A 15,063-nucleotide genomic window follows, 5' to 3' on the forward strand; every position below is an offset into this window, starting at 1 on the left:
GGCCATCTTCAGCCACCGCAGGCTCCTTGCCAGAGTAGAGGTGCTACAGCCATATTGTGACCTTTAAGGAATCAGAGGTGGCTCTGGTCAGACCTGCCAAGTTTCCCGATTCCTTCACTTTCTTCCTCTCTTTTATATAGGAAAGAATGGGAGGGATATGGAGAAGGGAAAGACTAAGAGACACCTCAAGGAAAAAAAAAAGCAAAGAAAAAGAAAACAAGGTTTGTGGGTGAGGCTCTCCGTCCCAGATGCTCTAGGACTGGGCTGTGTACCATGGGATGCAATTGCCAGTGGTCTCACAAGTTCCTGCCTGCCTCCAAGTCAGACTCCAATGGCAGGGAGCCTGAGGATTGGCATCGATTGCCGCAGGAGGAGGTTATTTGGAAGGACACAAAGCATGCCTGACCCAACCACAGCAGTGCTCCTTTAAATGGATTTAGCTCCCTATCCTGTCCATGGGGGAGTGGCCAGGGTTCTCATTGGCCAACCTGGCTCTTAGCAGTGTGCAAGGGGTTAGCAGAGGGTCTGAGAGGGTCCTTCCCAGGCCTGGGTGAAGAAGTGGAATAAAAGCTTTTGGGGTCCTGGGAGGGGTCAGCTTGTAGAATCCTCGCCTGGTAGGCATGAAACACGGGGTTTGATCCCCAGTGCCACATAAATTCATGGTAGCCTGTGACTATAATCCCAGCACTCAGGATGTGAAGACAAGAGGACCAGAATTTAAGGCTATGAGTTTGAGGCCAGCTTGGGAGACCCTGACTACAAGAAACAAAAGCAAAAAGCTAAATAACAAAATAGTGGGGCTGGGCTGTTGAGATGCTCAACAGGTAAGAGTGCTTGGTGCCAAACCTGGCAAGCTGGGCTCAATCCCTGGAACCCATACGGTAGAGGGAGAGAACTGGCCCTCACAAGTTGTTTTCTGATCTCCACACTTACGCTATGTGCCACAGCATATGTGCCCACACTACCCGTACGTAAGATAAGTGTGACTTTTTAAAGTGAGGCTTTCTGCTATCCAGGAGTGTTCCCAAAGTGAGACTGGGCACTGGTGCCCCTAAAAGGACTGAATAGCAATGTTTTTTTCAGTTCTGTAACTCTCAGGAGTCCAAGGACTTGGCCCCTGGCTGACCCTTCCATGGGCAGGCTGGAAACTCAGCTCTGAGCTACCCAAGCCCACTTCAGAGGGCTGCTACAGGGGTGGAATGAGGCCCAAGTGTGGTTTTTCAGCCTTGCCAGGAGGCCTGAAGCATTATGGGTGGGAATGTGTGTGTGTGTGTGTGTGTGTGTGTGTGTGTGTGTGTGTGTAGGTAGGTAGAGCCAAGGTGAAGGCATGGGATAAGTGAGATGGGAAATATGGGGGGAGGGGGCTTCTGTCTACAGGTTTGCATGGCCAAGGAGGACCTTTCTGTGACCTTCCTAGGGGCTCGTTTTCCACTTTTATCAATCAAGGCGTCCTGGAAGTAGAGTTCTTCTGGTTTCTTGATCTGAGAGTGCGACTCTCTCCTCATCAGTCCCAGAGTATCCATAAAGGATGGAGAGGGATTGATGAGAATGTTTTGAGTATAGAAGTGAAGTGTGGACGGCATCTTGGCTCCTTTGGGGTCCTCTTGTTTCTGGTGTGGACCATAGGGAGTCAGGGCAAAAAGGGTTCCAACCTGACCTAGTTCTACCCTGGGACTTGACTCAGAGAAAGATCTGGAAACCAGAGAAAGTGAAAGGACACATGAAGAAAGCACCACTAAATCCAGTGTAGCCTGAGAACAGGGTCTTGAGATTTAGCCTTCATTTCCCTTGCTCTCCAAGGTCCTGGGATGGATTATGGAAGGAATTGGACCCTTAGGTGGCGTAGCTGCAACTGTAGCACTGAGCCTCCAGGTGGCGCCAATCCACCGACTCGTTGGCAAGCTCTGGCAACCAGCTGTGGCCACCAGAGGCAGCCCACAGATCCTGGGTCCAGAGATCAAGGTGATCTTCAGACTTCAGATCTGACAGCCTGCACGAGCTCATAACCATGCCCTACGCAGCCGGTAGAATCCACTTCAGTTTCTTTGTGTCAGGGCGTGGTTCCTCAACGAGGGCTCCCTCCTCATTCCAACCGCCAACCTACAAGGAACCATTCAGCTTAGGACCTCCTTCCTCCCCTGGTCAGGTTAGGATGCAGAGGAATGACCTGAGCGCTAGTTCCGAGGCTGTCCCCATCAGTCGTGTGACCTCGAACATCTCTTTCTCTCGGGTCTCTCTTCCCTTCAACATAAAATCTAGTAGTGGTACTGGTGTCTGTGGAACTCAGAGGTCTTTTCCTGAAGGCCTTCTCTGGTCCCTTGAGAGCCCATGGTTGTTCCCAAAGTCAAGAGGAATTTTACCCCACAGTTGAGCCTGGGGGGCTCTGGGTCACCCTTTCCCAACAAGTGTTAGTCTCCTATGTGCTGACTGGTCCTAGCTTTGGGTTTCTTCGGTTTCTTCGTCTTCCCCAACCCCCTGGATGAAATCCTGCCAGCCGAGAAGGAAGGAGGGAAGGGGAGCGAGTCACCGCGTAGAAAGTTTCCTTGACTCCTCCTCCCACCCCCCCTCCCGTGTCTCCCTCCCTTGCCAAGCCCAGCCTGTGAAACTGAATAACGAAGATCACTCAACAATGCCTGCCCCTCTCTGACTGCACCGTCCCGCCGCTGCTGCCGCCGCCGCACCCAAGCCAAGTAGAGCGAGGGCGGTCCCACCGACGGCGCAGCCCTCGGGCCCGCCCGGGACCAGGAGGTGAGCCGCGCGCTCACTGCTCTGCGCTCCCGCCCGCCCGAGCGCCCGCCAGGTGCCCCCGCCGCCCGCCGCCGAGATGCACAGCCCGCTGAGGCTCCTGACGCTGTGGCTTTGCGCTGTGCTGTGCGCCTCGGTGCTTGCAGGCAGCGACCCCCAGCCTGGCCCAGGGCGTCCCGCCTGTCCTACTCCCTGCCATTGCCAGGAGGATGGCATCATGTTGTCAGCTGACTGCTCCGAGCTTGGGCTCTCAGTGGTGCCAGGGGACCTGGACCCCCTGACGGCTTACCTGTGAGTACTCACCTGCTTGTTCCTGCTATTCCTGATGGCTGCCTACCCAACAAACACGGTTTGGTGCCCTGGGACAAGAGCATCCCAGGAGGGATCTTTCCCTCTAAGACTGAAGGACTGGGGAGCAGAGGAGAGTCCTTAGGAAACTAAGGGCAAGGCAAGGAGTGAGCCCGAGCCTCTCTGCTCTTTCCCAGGTGCTCCCCACCCTCATAGGCTCAGTGTTGGAATCCAGGCCTGGCAAAGTGGGCTGTGAATTCTGAGCAAGAAAATGGGGGAACACGGGGCGGGGGAGTCTCTTCCTTAGCTGTCTTCCCCAGCAGAAGAGTGTCCAGGAGGGTTGATGAAGGCATAAGTCTGAGGAGAGGGGAGTGTGCCCCAGTAGAGTGGAAACAGGTTCCTCTGCCACGGCAAGAACTGTCCCACTGAGGCAGGTGGCCTTCTTGAGGGGTCCTTGACACCAGCTCTCTTTAGAAAGGGATTTTGTCGGAACTATCTTCTTGTGTGGAGGTCTCCTGCCCCCTCCCCAGGCCTCCCTGAAGTCATGTCCCTGGAGGCTGAGTTAGAGACACTAATTTGTGGGCAGGCTCTGAGACTGAAAACCAGAGAAACATTTTTAGAGTCTGTGTTGGGGTGAGATGATCTATGAAGGGGACCCTATTCGGGGTAGCTGTCTCAGAATCAAAGAACCAGAGGCTGTAGCTGCTCCCTACCTGGGCAGGAGAGAGTGGGGGCACATCCCAGACCACCTGGCTTCCACCCCTGTTCCCAGAGGAGGAAACCTCTGCCCTTCCCTGCTTTCCCTCAGAGGAAGGCAAACAGGTGGAAAAGCCTGGGTAGGATTCCCAGAGCTCCCTCAGGCCTGGGAGAGGCGCTCTCATCTTTGGGGTCCTAGAACTGATAGTGCCAAGGAAGAGGGAGTTGGGCTTGTACCAAAAGTCTCAGCAAGTGGCCAGGGTGCACTGAGATCAGCAGTGTCCTGGTGAGTGTGGGGATCCTGTGAGCCCCTATGAGGCTTTTTTTTTCTATCTCTACAGCCCCCATTTGAATACTCTCTGTCACTCCAAAAACACAGTTGTGTGCTCAAGGGAGTGAGGAATGAAAAGTACCCCTAATTCAAAAGGGCAAACCAAGTCCTGTCCAGCCTAGAGGGTGAAGGGAGAGGTGAGCACAGGAATGCATAGCAGAGCGGAGGGTACCCCAGCACCAGAGTACAGGGGCTCTGGCCCACTCCTGCAGTGCCCTCCAGAAGCCCCCATTTCTATCAGTTTTACATATTAGATATCTGTGCCATTGTCTTGTTGGAAGACAGGGCTGATGGCCAAAAGGAGTTTAGAAATAACTTCTATTGAGCCTTCTTTTGGGACAGCAGAAGAGAGACCCCTTGCCTGTGTGAAAGGGGCAGAGGATACAGGCCCTTCCAGAGGCTGGCAGGTCAGGCCACCTTCCAGCATGCAAGATATTCTCTATTAATCTGTGGGCCTCTTCCTGGCAGGACTTGGGGGTAGAGGAAAAGAGTTTCACTTTGGGAATCTAAGTGTCCGACTGTCCACACTGACAGCAGCTCCCTGGCACTCTGACCTGGTGCCCTCTGATGTGAGGCATCTTTGGGTTAGAGGAGGTGAGGGTTTCTGAGCTCTTCCTGAGCCCTCCTAGGTGTTAAGGAAATTCTTTTATTCTAAGGCTTAAGAGTGTGTCTGAGGGCAGAAGGACGTGCTGGGTCCGGTGGTGATGTAGGGAATGGTATGGCAATATCTGTGGTGTTGGAGGGAGGTGGAGCAGACTGTCTCTCTGGCCTTGGCTGTGCAGGGGTCCCAGGTGGGTGATGGAGGAGGGGCATCTGCTGTCTGCAGGGCTCAGAGATGAAGTCTTCTTTCTTTGCTTCCTTAGGAGAACTGCAAGGACATTTTGTATATCGTGTGTGTGTGTTTGGATCTGTGTCAGTGTACATGTGTATGCAGGTACATGTGCAATGTGTGTGGAGGTCAAGGGTCAACCTAGGCATCACTTTCCAGGAGCTGTCTACATGTCTTTCGGAGACAGTGCCTTACTAACCTGGCATTCACTGAGTGATCTGGGCTGGCTGGCCAGGTAGTCCCAGGGATCTGTCTTCGCTGCTCCACACTGGAATCACAAGTGCCCACCTCCATGGCCACTCATTTGCATGGCTTCTGGGGTTAGGAATCAGGGTCTTCAGGCCTATGCATCAAATATATTATTGTTCTGAGCTCTCCGTGCCCCAGGCTCTGCAAAGGCATTTGAAGGTAGGGAGAGATGAACCTCGAGGAGCCAGGCCAGGGATATCTTGGGGCTCCTTCCCTTCTTGGCAGTCTTAGGACTTGCCTGTGGGCCATAGAGGACACCGCTGGTTCCTCTAATGGCTTCCTTGAAAGAATCTCAGTATAAATTACTTGATATCTGCTTTCCACCCCAAGACAGTTAGATTCCTTCCTAACCTGTACTTGTCATGAAGTGGCTGCCTCCACCTCCTTCCATTCCAATTTCAGGGGAGATCAGAAAGCCTTTATTTCTATTTATTTGATACACAAGTCCAAAACTCATGAGCACTCTGGGGCCCAGTGCCAGCCCTGTCTGATCAAAGTTAGGAGTCATTTATACACAGTTCTTCAGATGTCTTTAGAAAGGCTTCCCACACCCTCAATGGAGCGAGAGACTCAGTGAAATGTGCTGGATTTTGTGTGTCTTCTGCACAAGGCGCCTTATGGAAAGGGATGGAGGGGAGGATGGAGCCCCTGGCTCTAGGGCACTGCAGTTTGTGGCGTTGTGAATGAGAAGTGTCCCTGTGCTACCCAGCACATAGGAACACAGAAATACACATGCAGCAAATGCTTGCTAAGCAAACAGAGCCTGAGTAGGGGAATCTGGGGATTTACATGGAGTCCCCCCAGTGCTGAGAAGTGTTGGGGAGAGTGTTCTGGAAACATGGTTGTTGCTCTGGCTGTAAACACTCGGACTCCGACATGGTGGTTGCCCCTAAGCACCCACTTCTTTCCTCACTGCTTGCCAGGGCTTTCGGTCTGTGCCTGACTGCTCACTGCTTTCTGGGAATTCGCTCCCTTCAAGCGGCCGTGATAACTACAGGATTTGTGTGAAAGGTCAGGTGTGCACGTGTGTGCATGAGCACGCTTGTGTGTGTGTGTGAGGGTGTGTGTGCACACACCTGTGTGTAGGTAGATTCAGGGTAATTGGCATTCCTCACCACTGCCTGGCTATGTCTGCAGCCAGACAGATGGAGGCAGGGTATTGGAAGAACAGAACAGAAGGGTTCAGGATGGGCATTGGTGTAAAAGGCTGTGCTAGGTGAGCCTGAGTGGGTTTGTTGGCATCTCTGTGACTTGGTTTCCCCATCTATAAGTGAAGCTAATACGTGTGTGGATTCACTGAGGTAGCATCTGCAGTGGGTTTGGTAGAGGGTCTGTAGGGTGGCAAGAACAGAGTTAGTGTTGACATTAGGGAGCCAGAGTCAGGAGGCAGATTTCTTGGAAGGCTTCCTGGAGGAGGAGGAGGCCCTGGGCTAGCACTGGAAAGGGGAGAAGCAGCCTTCTACGAGAGTTGTAGGGCAAGTCTCTCTGTGTGTTGAGGGCCATGGCAGGAGAGTCACTGGCAAGGACCAGGACAGCTTCACTGCTGCCCCTTCGCTGCTGGTACAGTCTTGGCTTCATGCAATGGGAGAGAGGGACCAAGGGAAGAGCCTAGCCTGCCCTCCAGCTTGCCGGGCAGGGCCCACAGAGGACTGTCCGGTGAGCAAGCAGAAGACCATGTGGCCTCAGTCGGGGAGCATTGGACCCCGGGAGCGTGTGTTGGGGTATTACTGTCAGCTCTCTTCCTCATCTCCCAGGCTCCCTTCCTGGTCAAGCCTCTGCTGCCTCTCCAGCAGACTCTGAGCCGACATACTTTCGCTGGGAAGCCCGGGTACGCAAGTTCCAACCCCGAATCCCTCTGTGGGTGGGAGACCCTAGCTAAGTCCCCGGGGTTCTCTGGATTTCTGTGCCCCACATTTGGCTGCAAAGTAGAAAAGGAGAGGCAGAGAAACCCAGGGTCCTCCGCTACGCCGGTGTGGAACAGGGTGAGCTCGGTGAGAGGGCTTGGCAGTGGGTGGGAAATCGGGGAAGGAGGGGGAGAGCCAGACAGCACCCAGACCAATGCGGAGAGGAGAGAGCAAAGGAGGGGTGGAGTAATTCCAGGAAGTGGTGTCCCCAGGGCCCTCCCTTGTTGAAGGAGCCTGGGGGGTTGCTGGGGGAGAGTGACTGTGTGGGGGAGCTGACACCCCAGTTCAAAGGAAAGGCAGGAGACAGCCTTAGGCAAAAAGAAAAAGGAAACCTCTGGGCTCTGGCAGCAGTGGGCACGGGCGCGGCTGGGTGGGGCACTGGCGGAGAAGAAAGCCTGGCTTAGAGAGAATTGGCCCCCAGCCCGCCCGGCACCACCACCTTCCCCCTCCCGTGAGCTCTCGCTCTGGATGGTCCCTTATGCCACGGCTTGCTTCCTGCACTGGCCCAGGCCCACAGGTGACAAACGATGGACAGCGCACAGGAGACAGGGTCCACTTGGGTGTCCCTGGGTATTGTTGGTAGGATGCCAGGCTCTGGAGACCGCCAAAGGCAACCCTGACGTTGGGCGGGGGGAGCTCACCCCAGGCCCAAAGTTTCAATTTCTTAGCCTAAAATGGAAACACTACTTGTGTCTATCTAGAAGGGAGGACCGGAGGAGCGAAGGGGACGGGGGAGCGCGGGTGGCACTTTTCATAGCACTGACACTTAAGGAATATTGACTGCGATGTTTCTGTTTCTCTCAGCACTTTTAGCTACAAGTGCCCCATGAGGCCCAGAGAGGGGGATGGTTGAGATCCAAGAGCTCCATCTTTTGGGGCCCTTCAGAGGGTTCCTCCTTTCCACCACCTTCTTGCTTCACTAAACCCCCTCCGCTGACCTTCAGGGAACAGGGCTTCCAAGGAGCCGAGCTACTCCTGGGCTCTGGGCTGGGTGATGGAGGAAGTCACCCTGTGCACAGCCTGGAGGGGCAGCAGCCAAGTCTACCTGATGGGAGACTCTCCAAAGGGGAAGAGTCTGGGCTCTCAGGTCAGGCTGCCCAGAGAGCCAGCGTTCTCCTTAGAAGTGGAATACGTTTTCTTGAGTATGGCCTGAGGAAGGCGGTGGGGTGCTGAAGCCTAGGCTCGGTTCCTGCGCTGAGCCTGCCTGAAAGGGCGTGGGGGAACCTCCTCTTTGCTCATCCATGTTGGACTGTGTGACCTTAGGCCAGTAACTGGTTCTACTGGGAGCAGGGCCAAGGACAGAGAGTCCTTCTGGGGCTTTGGTCACCTTGGGAAGGTGCAAGAGTAGGAGGTGGGGGAACACTTGCCACCCCTCCCTCTCCTGGAAATAACTCCTGTTAGCCAAACTGAACGGGCTTATTGACTTAGGGACTCAGAATGGTAGGAGCCCCTTTGCACTCACTAAGGAAAAGGAGAGCTGCAATTTCTAACAATAATTCAGGGCTCCCCTGCTGCCCTTCAGACAAGGGAGAACAGGTCCCAGGAGGAGAAAAACAGCCGGGAAGCCAAACTTGGGCAGTGAGCAAAGAGTTATTTTGGAAGCAGTGAAAGGACATGGTGGGGGGAAAGCTCAGGGCTTGGCACTGAGCCCCCCAGAGCTATGCCAGGGCAGGCCACAGCGGGCTGGTGGCGGGCAGGTGGGGGCTGGGCCGGCCACTCAAAGACAAGGTACCTCCAGAGGAGAGCTTTCCTTTGTGTCCCTTCCCAGCCCTTTCTTAGCTGCCAGGATCTGTCTCCTCCAGAGACCTCCAAGGGATGAGTGCCCCATAGCAGGATCAGAGGCCCCGCTGATAATTGGAAATGTGGCCACGGCAGCTCTGTGTGCCTGGCTTTCTGCCACTCCTGTCTGCTCCTAGGTCACAGTTTTTATTCCCTTGATTGTGACATTATCCCAGAAGTACCCTAGTTTGTCAGGAAGGTCCATGTTTGGGGCCAGGTCAGACTTAGTTAGGACTTAACTATCACCCCTAATCGACCATAGCAACCTCCACCACTTCCTGGTTAGTTGCTAAGTGGCAAGAGCTGCCTTCAAGTACTTTACCTAAAGCACCAACTATAAACCCTGTGAGGGAGGGGCTTGTGTGAGGCTCATCTTGAGGAAAATGAGGGGTTCAGAATCTAAGATCTCTATCTGGTCATGTCTGGTGCTGGTGCTTCCTCAGAACCAAGTCTCCCTCTCCAGTTTGGATAGTGCTCCCTGGAGGTCAGCTCTGGAGGGCTCTGAGCTCCACAAGGACAGACTGGATTCTGAGCATGTTACTACCCCTGGTCGAGCAGCCTCTGAAATCCTGTGTCCCGGCCCCTATTTCTGAAGAGGTATCGGTGCTTTGAGCCAATCCCCTCTCATGCACCAGCAGTGACTTCTAGGGACCCATCGGTGGTAGTTACTTGAAGGGGAAGGTGTTGGAGTTCAGTACAATTAATGAGCGTGTCTTAGGGTTTTTATTGCTGTGAAAAGACACCGTGACCATGGCAACTCTTACAAAGAAAACATTTAACTGAGGGGGCAGCTTACCGTTTCAGAGGTTCAGTTCATTATCATCATGATGGGGAGCATGACAGTATGCTGGCAGACATGGAGCTGGCTTCATCTTGACCAGAAGGCAGCAGGAAGTTAGCTGACAGTCGTGCTGAGGGAAGCTTCAGCAGAACAGACCTTAAAGCCCACTCCCCAGGGACACACTTCTTCCAAGGAGGCCACACCTCCTAACAGTGCCACTCCCTTTGGGGGCCATTTTCTTTCAAACCATTCCAGAGCCATAGCTAGGGAGGGTGAGACCCTCGCTGGAGCAGACATGATCCTCAGTGTTGTCAGAGACCTACTGTGTGCGGAGTCATCTGTGAGGCAGTCAGCAAACGGTGACACGTTAAGGGAAACCGGCCAAGTGTTCATGGAGCCGGGTCATCCTGGGAGCACCTTTGGAGGAGTGACGGTGAGGTTGGCAGGTGCTCAGAGAGAGAGGCCTTGTATGGCGAGGGAAGCCAGAAGAAGGGGCTGAGCTTGGACCAGAGGACCAGAAGCATTTTACCTACAGGCAGAGGACCCTGTAAGAGAAAAGAAAGCCATCAGCCCTGGGCGAGTATCCAATTAAGTTGTAATTTCTTTTTGCTTTGGTTTGAGACAAAGTTTTGCCATGTAGTCCAGGCTGGCCTTGAACTCACAATCCTCCTCTCTCAGCCCCCTGAAAGCTGGGATTACATGGATTCCTCATATACCTAAGCACGCACTGGTACTTGGTTACACTTTCTCAATGGCCTTTTGTGCACCGTTCTCTGAGGTAGGACGTCCCAGAGCAGGGCCCTTTGTCTTCTTTTTCAGGGCACACGTATAACACAAACAAAGCAGTTCAAGGTTTATCAGTTAGGGTAATCAATTGTGCTTCTCTGTAATCAGGCATCGCCAACCCCAGGCAACATCTGGCACATCTGGAGCCACTGCTGTTGAGGAAAGAGCTCCTATGCGTGCAAGCATGTGTGTGTATGTGTGTGTATGTGTTTACTCACCAGGGATTGGGCTCAGGGCCTTGCACATTTTAGGTGAGTACCACTGAACTACATTCCTGGCTTTTGGCTTTGAAATTTGTTTTACTTTTAGATGTATGTGTGCTTTGCTTGCATGTACATCTGTGTACTATGTGTGTGCCTGGTGCCCACGAAGGCCAGAAGGCGGCACTGCATTTCCTGACACTGGCGCCACAGAGAGCTGTAAGCCGCCAGGTGGACACTGGAAATGGAACCTGGGTCTTTTGGAAGAGCAGCTGGTGCCCCTCACCACTAACTCATCTCTCCTGTCCCTACAGCTTTTCAAAACAGGTGCTTGTTGTGTAGCCTAGACTGACCTAAATCTCACCACACCCTCAACTTAGCCTCACGGGTGCGTGCATGGTCCCATGCCTATGGTTTCTTTACCTCTTTCAGCCTCTTTCCATAGCTTCAAAATGGAAATAGTTACACTGAACTCTGAGGCAGACATTTGTAATTTGGCACAGTGCTTGGCACACTGCCACGGCTGGCACAAGGCGGCTATGTTAGCAGGGATTCTGGTCTTCCCTTGGGAGAGGCGTTTGGAAGAAGCGGAGTCTGGTGTGAAGGGTGCCTTGGCTCACCCACCTCCCTCTGCCTGCCTAGGACTTTGCTGAGGGTGACATCCTGCAGGCTAGCTCTAGAAAACAGTCCCTCCATCCTTTCTTCCTGCCACTCATCCCATCCCTTTTGCCCTTAGAGGTGTTGGGGAAGGTGGGAGTGTCCCTGAGAGAGTGTCCAGACTGAGGCAGGTGGCAAGAAGGTGTTGAGTGTCTCCCATTGCACCAGTGTCGGGGATTTGGAGTGGTCCCCAGGCCCAAGGCCAAGGCCAATGGCTAATCCAAGGGAAAGAGAGAGGAACAGTGAGGGCAGAGTTGTCATCGCGGCCTCTCACCCTAACCCAGTAGACTGCTGGGTTCTCTGCAAGGGGAAAGAGTGTTTTCGTCTATTTGGGAATATACAGGGGAACCAGAAACACAAGCCCCAGTATATCAAGGTTGACTCCAGCTCCAGAATGACTTGGGATGAGGATAGCTCTCCACCTGTTACTGCTGGCTCCTGGGAAACAGGCCCAACATGGCTGCCACCAAAAGGCTTTTAGCATGTCCTAGAGAAAGAAGCCTTAGCAGGTTGCCCACTCAGGGGCTTTGTTCCACTAGGTCTCCAGCCCCCACCAGTGGCTTGCTCCATGTTCTCATGCATGGTGTAGGTCAGGAGGGTATGTTGCAGCCCATAGCATGTGAATTCTACTGACATCTCTCACCTTAACTCCCACAGTTCCCCGCACCCCCTTGTTAATGGCTGCTTGAACTCAAGGCTGTTGTAGGGAGCACTCACTCATTTACTGGACAGACATGGATGGGATGCTTGCTCCCTGCCAGGCACCACACAGCGTTCTTCACACGAACTTCCCATGTGAGGACACAGCCATTGCTATCTCCTCTTTCAGATGAGGCTCTGGAGACCCACAAGGGAGGGGAGGGGCCACAGCGAGGTGAGCTTGGACTCCACAGTCCACGCCTGTGGCTCCTCTGCCCCTGAGGCTCCAAAGGGGGTGATAAGAGGAGCACAGATAGCACACAAGCGGCATCTTGTGGGAAGTGAGAAGTGCAGGCGGCAGGGCCAGATAACCGCATGCAGCAGGCAGAGCAGGAGGCAGGGCAGAGGGCGGGCAGCTCTGCTGAACTAACGATGCCTTATGTGGGAATCCCTGGAGAGGCGGTTGTGGTGCAAGAGAAAAACCACAGGCCCCGGAGTAGACGGTCTATGCCAGGTAGTGTAAGTCTCTCCTGATGATCTGCAGGAAGTGAGATCCTGCCTAAGGGAAGAGCTTTTCACACGGGGAATGTGATTTTGTTTCCCATGAGCATATTATGATGTGGTATTACAAACCCTTTGTGTGGGATATGTCTGTCTCTCTGATGGGCCTTTTTGCCATCAGATTCGGAACTTCTCTGCAACAAAAAGAAGGAATTTATTTATTTATTTGGTTTTTCAAGACAGGGTTTCTCTGTAGCTTTGGAGCCTGTCCTGGAACTAGCTCTTGTAGACCAGGCTGGTCTTGGACTCACAGAGATCCACCTGCCTCTGCCTCCCGAGTGCTGGGATTAAAGGCCTGTACCACTACTGCAGCGGATTTTTTAAGCCCTGGCCATCTTTCCCTTTAGCCTGGGAGCCTCCTGCAGGCAGGGCCTATGTTCTAAGCCCTATTTTCTCAGCCACTCTTCATTCATACTTGCAGACCCACAATACGGGCCTCTACCTGCAGGGGGCGCTCTCTATAGGGCCGCAGGCAGTTCACCTATATGTATTTAGTCTTTGCTCCCTTCCGGTCTTCCCCAAATCTGGGGCAGTGTGGGTGTTTGAGGATGGAAAGGCTGGATCAAGTGTCTGGGATTGCAAGAGTTGAGTCAGGGAGGGGCTGTGAACAGATCCCGTGCCATCGTGGTAGACACAGCAGGTTAGGAGGCTGGCAGGAGACAGGAAAGGAAGGCAAACTATTGTCTAGGACAAAAGCAAGAGAGAATTGGGACAGGACCTGGGCTCTCACCCTGCTTGCCTGAGAACAGATAGGAGCTCAGGACCCCAGAGAATTGAGGTAACTGACTCCACCCTGGCCCCAGCCCTCCAGCAGGGTTACCTGGATGTAGCACCTGCCAGCTGGGCAATTTGGCCCAAGTCTCTTAGCCTTGACCCCTCCATGCTCTTGCCACGGAGCACCGAGCAGGACCCGGTACTTTGAAGGTCCCTGACTTGGGTTAGCGTTCTGCTACTGCTGTGTGGAGTGATGGTTTTGAAATGAAGGGATTTGCATTTTCATTTTGCCCCGGATCCTGCCAAGTATGCCGCCGCCCCCTCTGCTTGTAGGACATCAGAGCCTCACACTCTGGTTTGTAGAGCGAGGGTGTTTGTTGCCTTGACCTAACTCCCATTCCAAGTAGTCTGTCCCCCAGTGTCCTTCGTCATATGGACCAGGGTCTGTCTAGTATACACAGTGGTTTCTCTTTCTCAAGAGGAATGCATTCCAAGATTCTCCAGTAGCTGCCTAAGAGCTCAGAGAGTACCAGATTCTATGTACTCTGTACCTCTACGTGATGAATCTTAATTTATTAATTAAGCATTGGACGATATCACCCACAGTGACAATAAAATAAAACAGAACAATTATAACAGTATAATGGATGCCCCGTGACTTGTAACACAATAGACACATTACTTTCCCACAACCAAGATAGTGACCCCTTTGTGTCTGGTAATTGGGGGATGGGAGGAGGGGACATCCTTCTGTGGGATGTCACAGGGCAGAAAAGTGAGCCTCTGTCAGATGCACCTGAGGGGTCTAGGGTTAAAGAAAGACTGGGCATTCCAGGTGATCTTTGGTTTAAGAATGGCATCTGCAGGGGGCCAGGGCTATGGAGTGTGTTGCACTGAGGTGGGCACAGGGAGACAAGTGAGACAGGTCTAGCTCTGATGGAAAGGCATTGGCTTAATGGGAGGGTAGGGTACGTGTGCCAGCGTCCTGCATGACAAACTCCATCCTGGTGCCGACAGTGTAGCAGAGTGATCAAGGGCACCAACCCTGTAGAGTCACTTTGCCTGGGTTCAGATCCCGGCTTAGTACTCCCCAAAGGACTCCTGTCCTGCCCTTTAACTTCCTCCTATAGAGTGTAGTTGATAAGGATACCCCACCTCATGGGGGTTGTGAGGACCACTTGAACTGACACATGGAAAGTGGTGTTACATAATAGTTAGTGGATATTAGCAATTATTACTTTTATTTCGACTGATAAATATTTCTTGAGTGTAGACTTAGTAGCAGGCACAGCCAGCTAGGCAATGGCATCCTTTCTCAGCATAGTGGTCCTTTCTTATTAAAGGTTCTACTTTCTGCAGTTTCTGTTATCCATGACCAAACAAGGTCTGAAAATGTTACGTGGAAAATCCCAGAAATAAGTAGTTCATAGTTTAAAATGATGCGATATCCTCAATAGCAAGATGAAATCGCATGCCATCTCCATCTCGGCAGCGCTCTGAATGGTTCCTGTACTCGGGGTTTCTGTCTGGTTTACACTACTTTCCTGCTCGTCCCTCAGTAGCCTTTTGGTGCTCAGTTCAACCGTGAAGGGCTGCAGTGCTAGACTTGGGTTTAAGCAGCCCCTCATTTATTTAAAGATGGATCTAAGTGCAAGAACAGCTAAACTGTGAGTCGGGATACGCCAAAGAGAAGCTGTAAAACACTTCCTTCAAGTAAAAAAAGGTGAAAGTGTAATAAATTATTTTTTTAAATTTTATTTTATTTATTTATTTTCTTGAGACAGGGTTTCTTTGTGTAGCACTGACTGTCCTTGAACTCACTGTGTAGATCAGGCTGGCCTTGAACTCACAGAGGTCTGCCTAGCCTTTGCCTTTGCTGGGATTAAAGGTGTGCAACACCACAG

At 52.7% G+C, this 15,063-nt stretch overlaps 1 protein-coding gene across 1 annotated transcript in view; it reads left to right on the forward strand.

The window, feature by feature from the left end:
* The first annotated feature begins 2,638 nt into the window (after positions 1–2,638).
* Lgr6 (leucine rich repeat containing G protein-coupled receptor 6) overlaps positions 2,639–15,063 on the forward strand; it is a 116,730-nt gene continuing 104,305 nt past the window's right edge. The window contains exon 1 of the mRNA XM_050147849.1: positions 2,639–3,036. Coding sequence (XP_050003806.1) covers positions 2,825–3,036 — 212 coding nt within the window. The 5' untranslated portion in view covers positions 2,639–2,824. The remainder of the gene's footprint in view (positions 3,037–15,063) is intronic.

Source organism: Alexandromys fortis, unplaced genomic scaffold (genome assembly GCF_014885135.2).
Source record: "Alexandromys fortis isolate MF-2015 unplaced genomic scaffold, M_Fortis_MF-2015_v1.1 scaffold_58, whole genome shotgun sequence".
Lineage (NCBI taxonomy): Eukaryota > Metazoa > Chordata > Mammalia > Rodentia > Cricetidae > Alexandromys > Alexandromys fortis.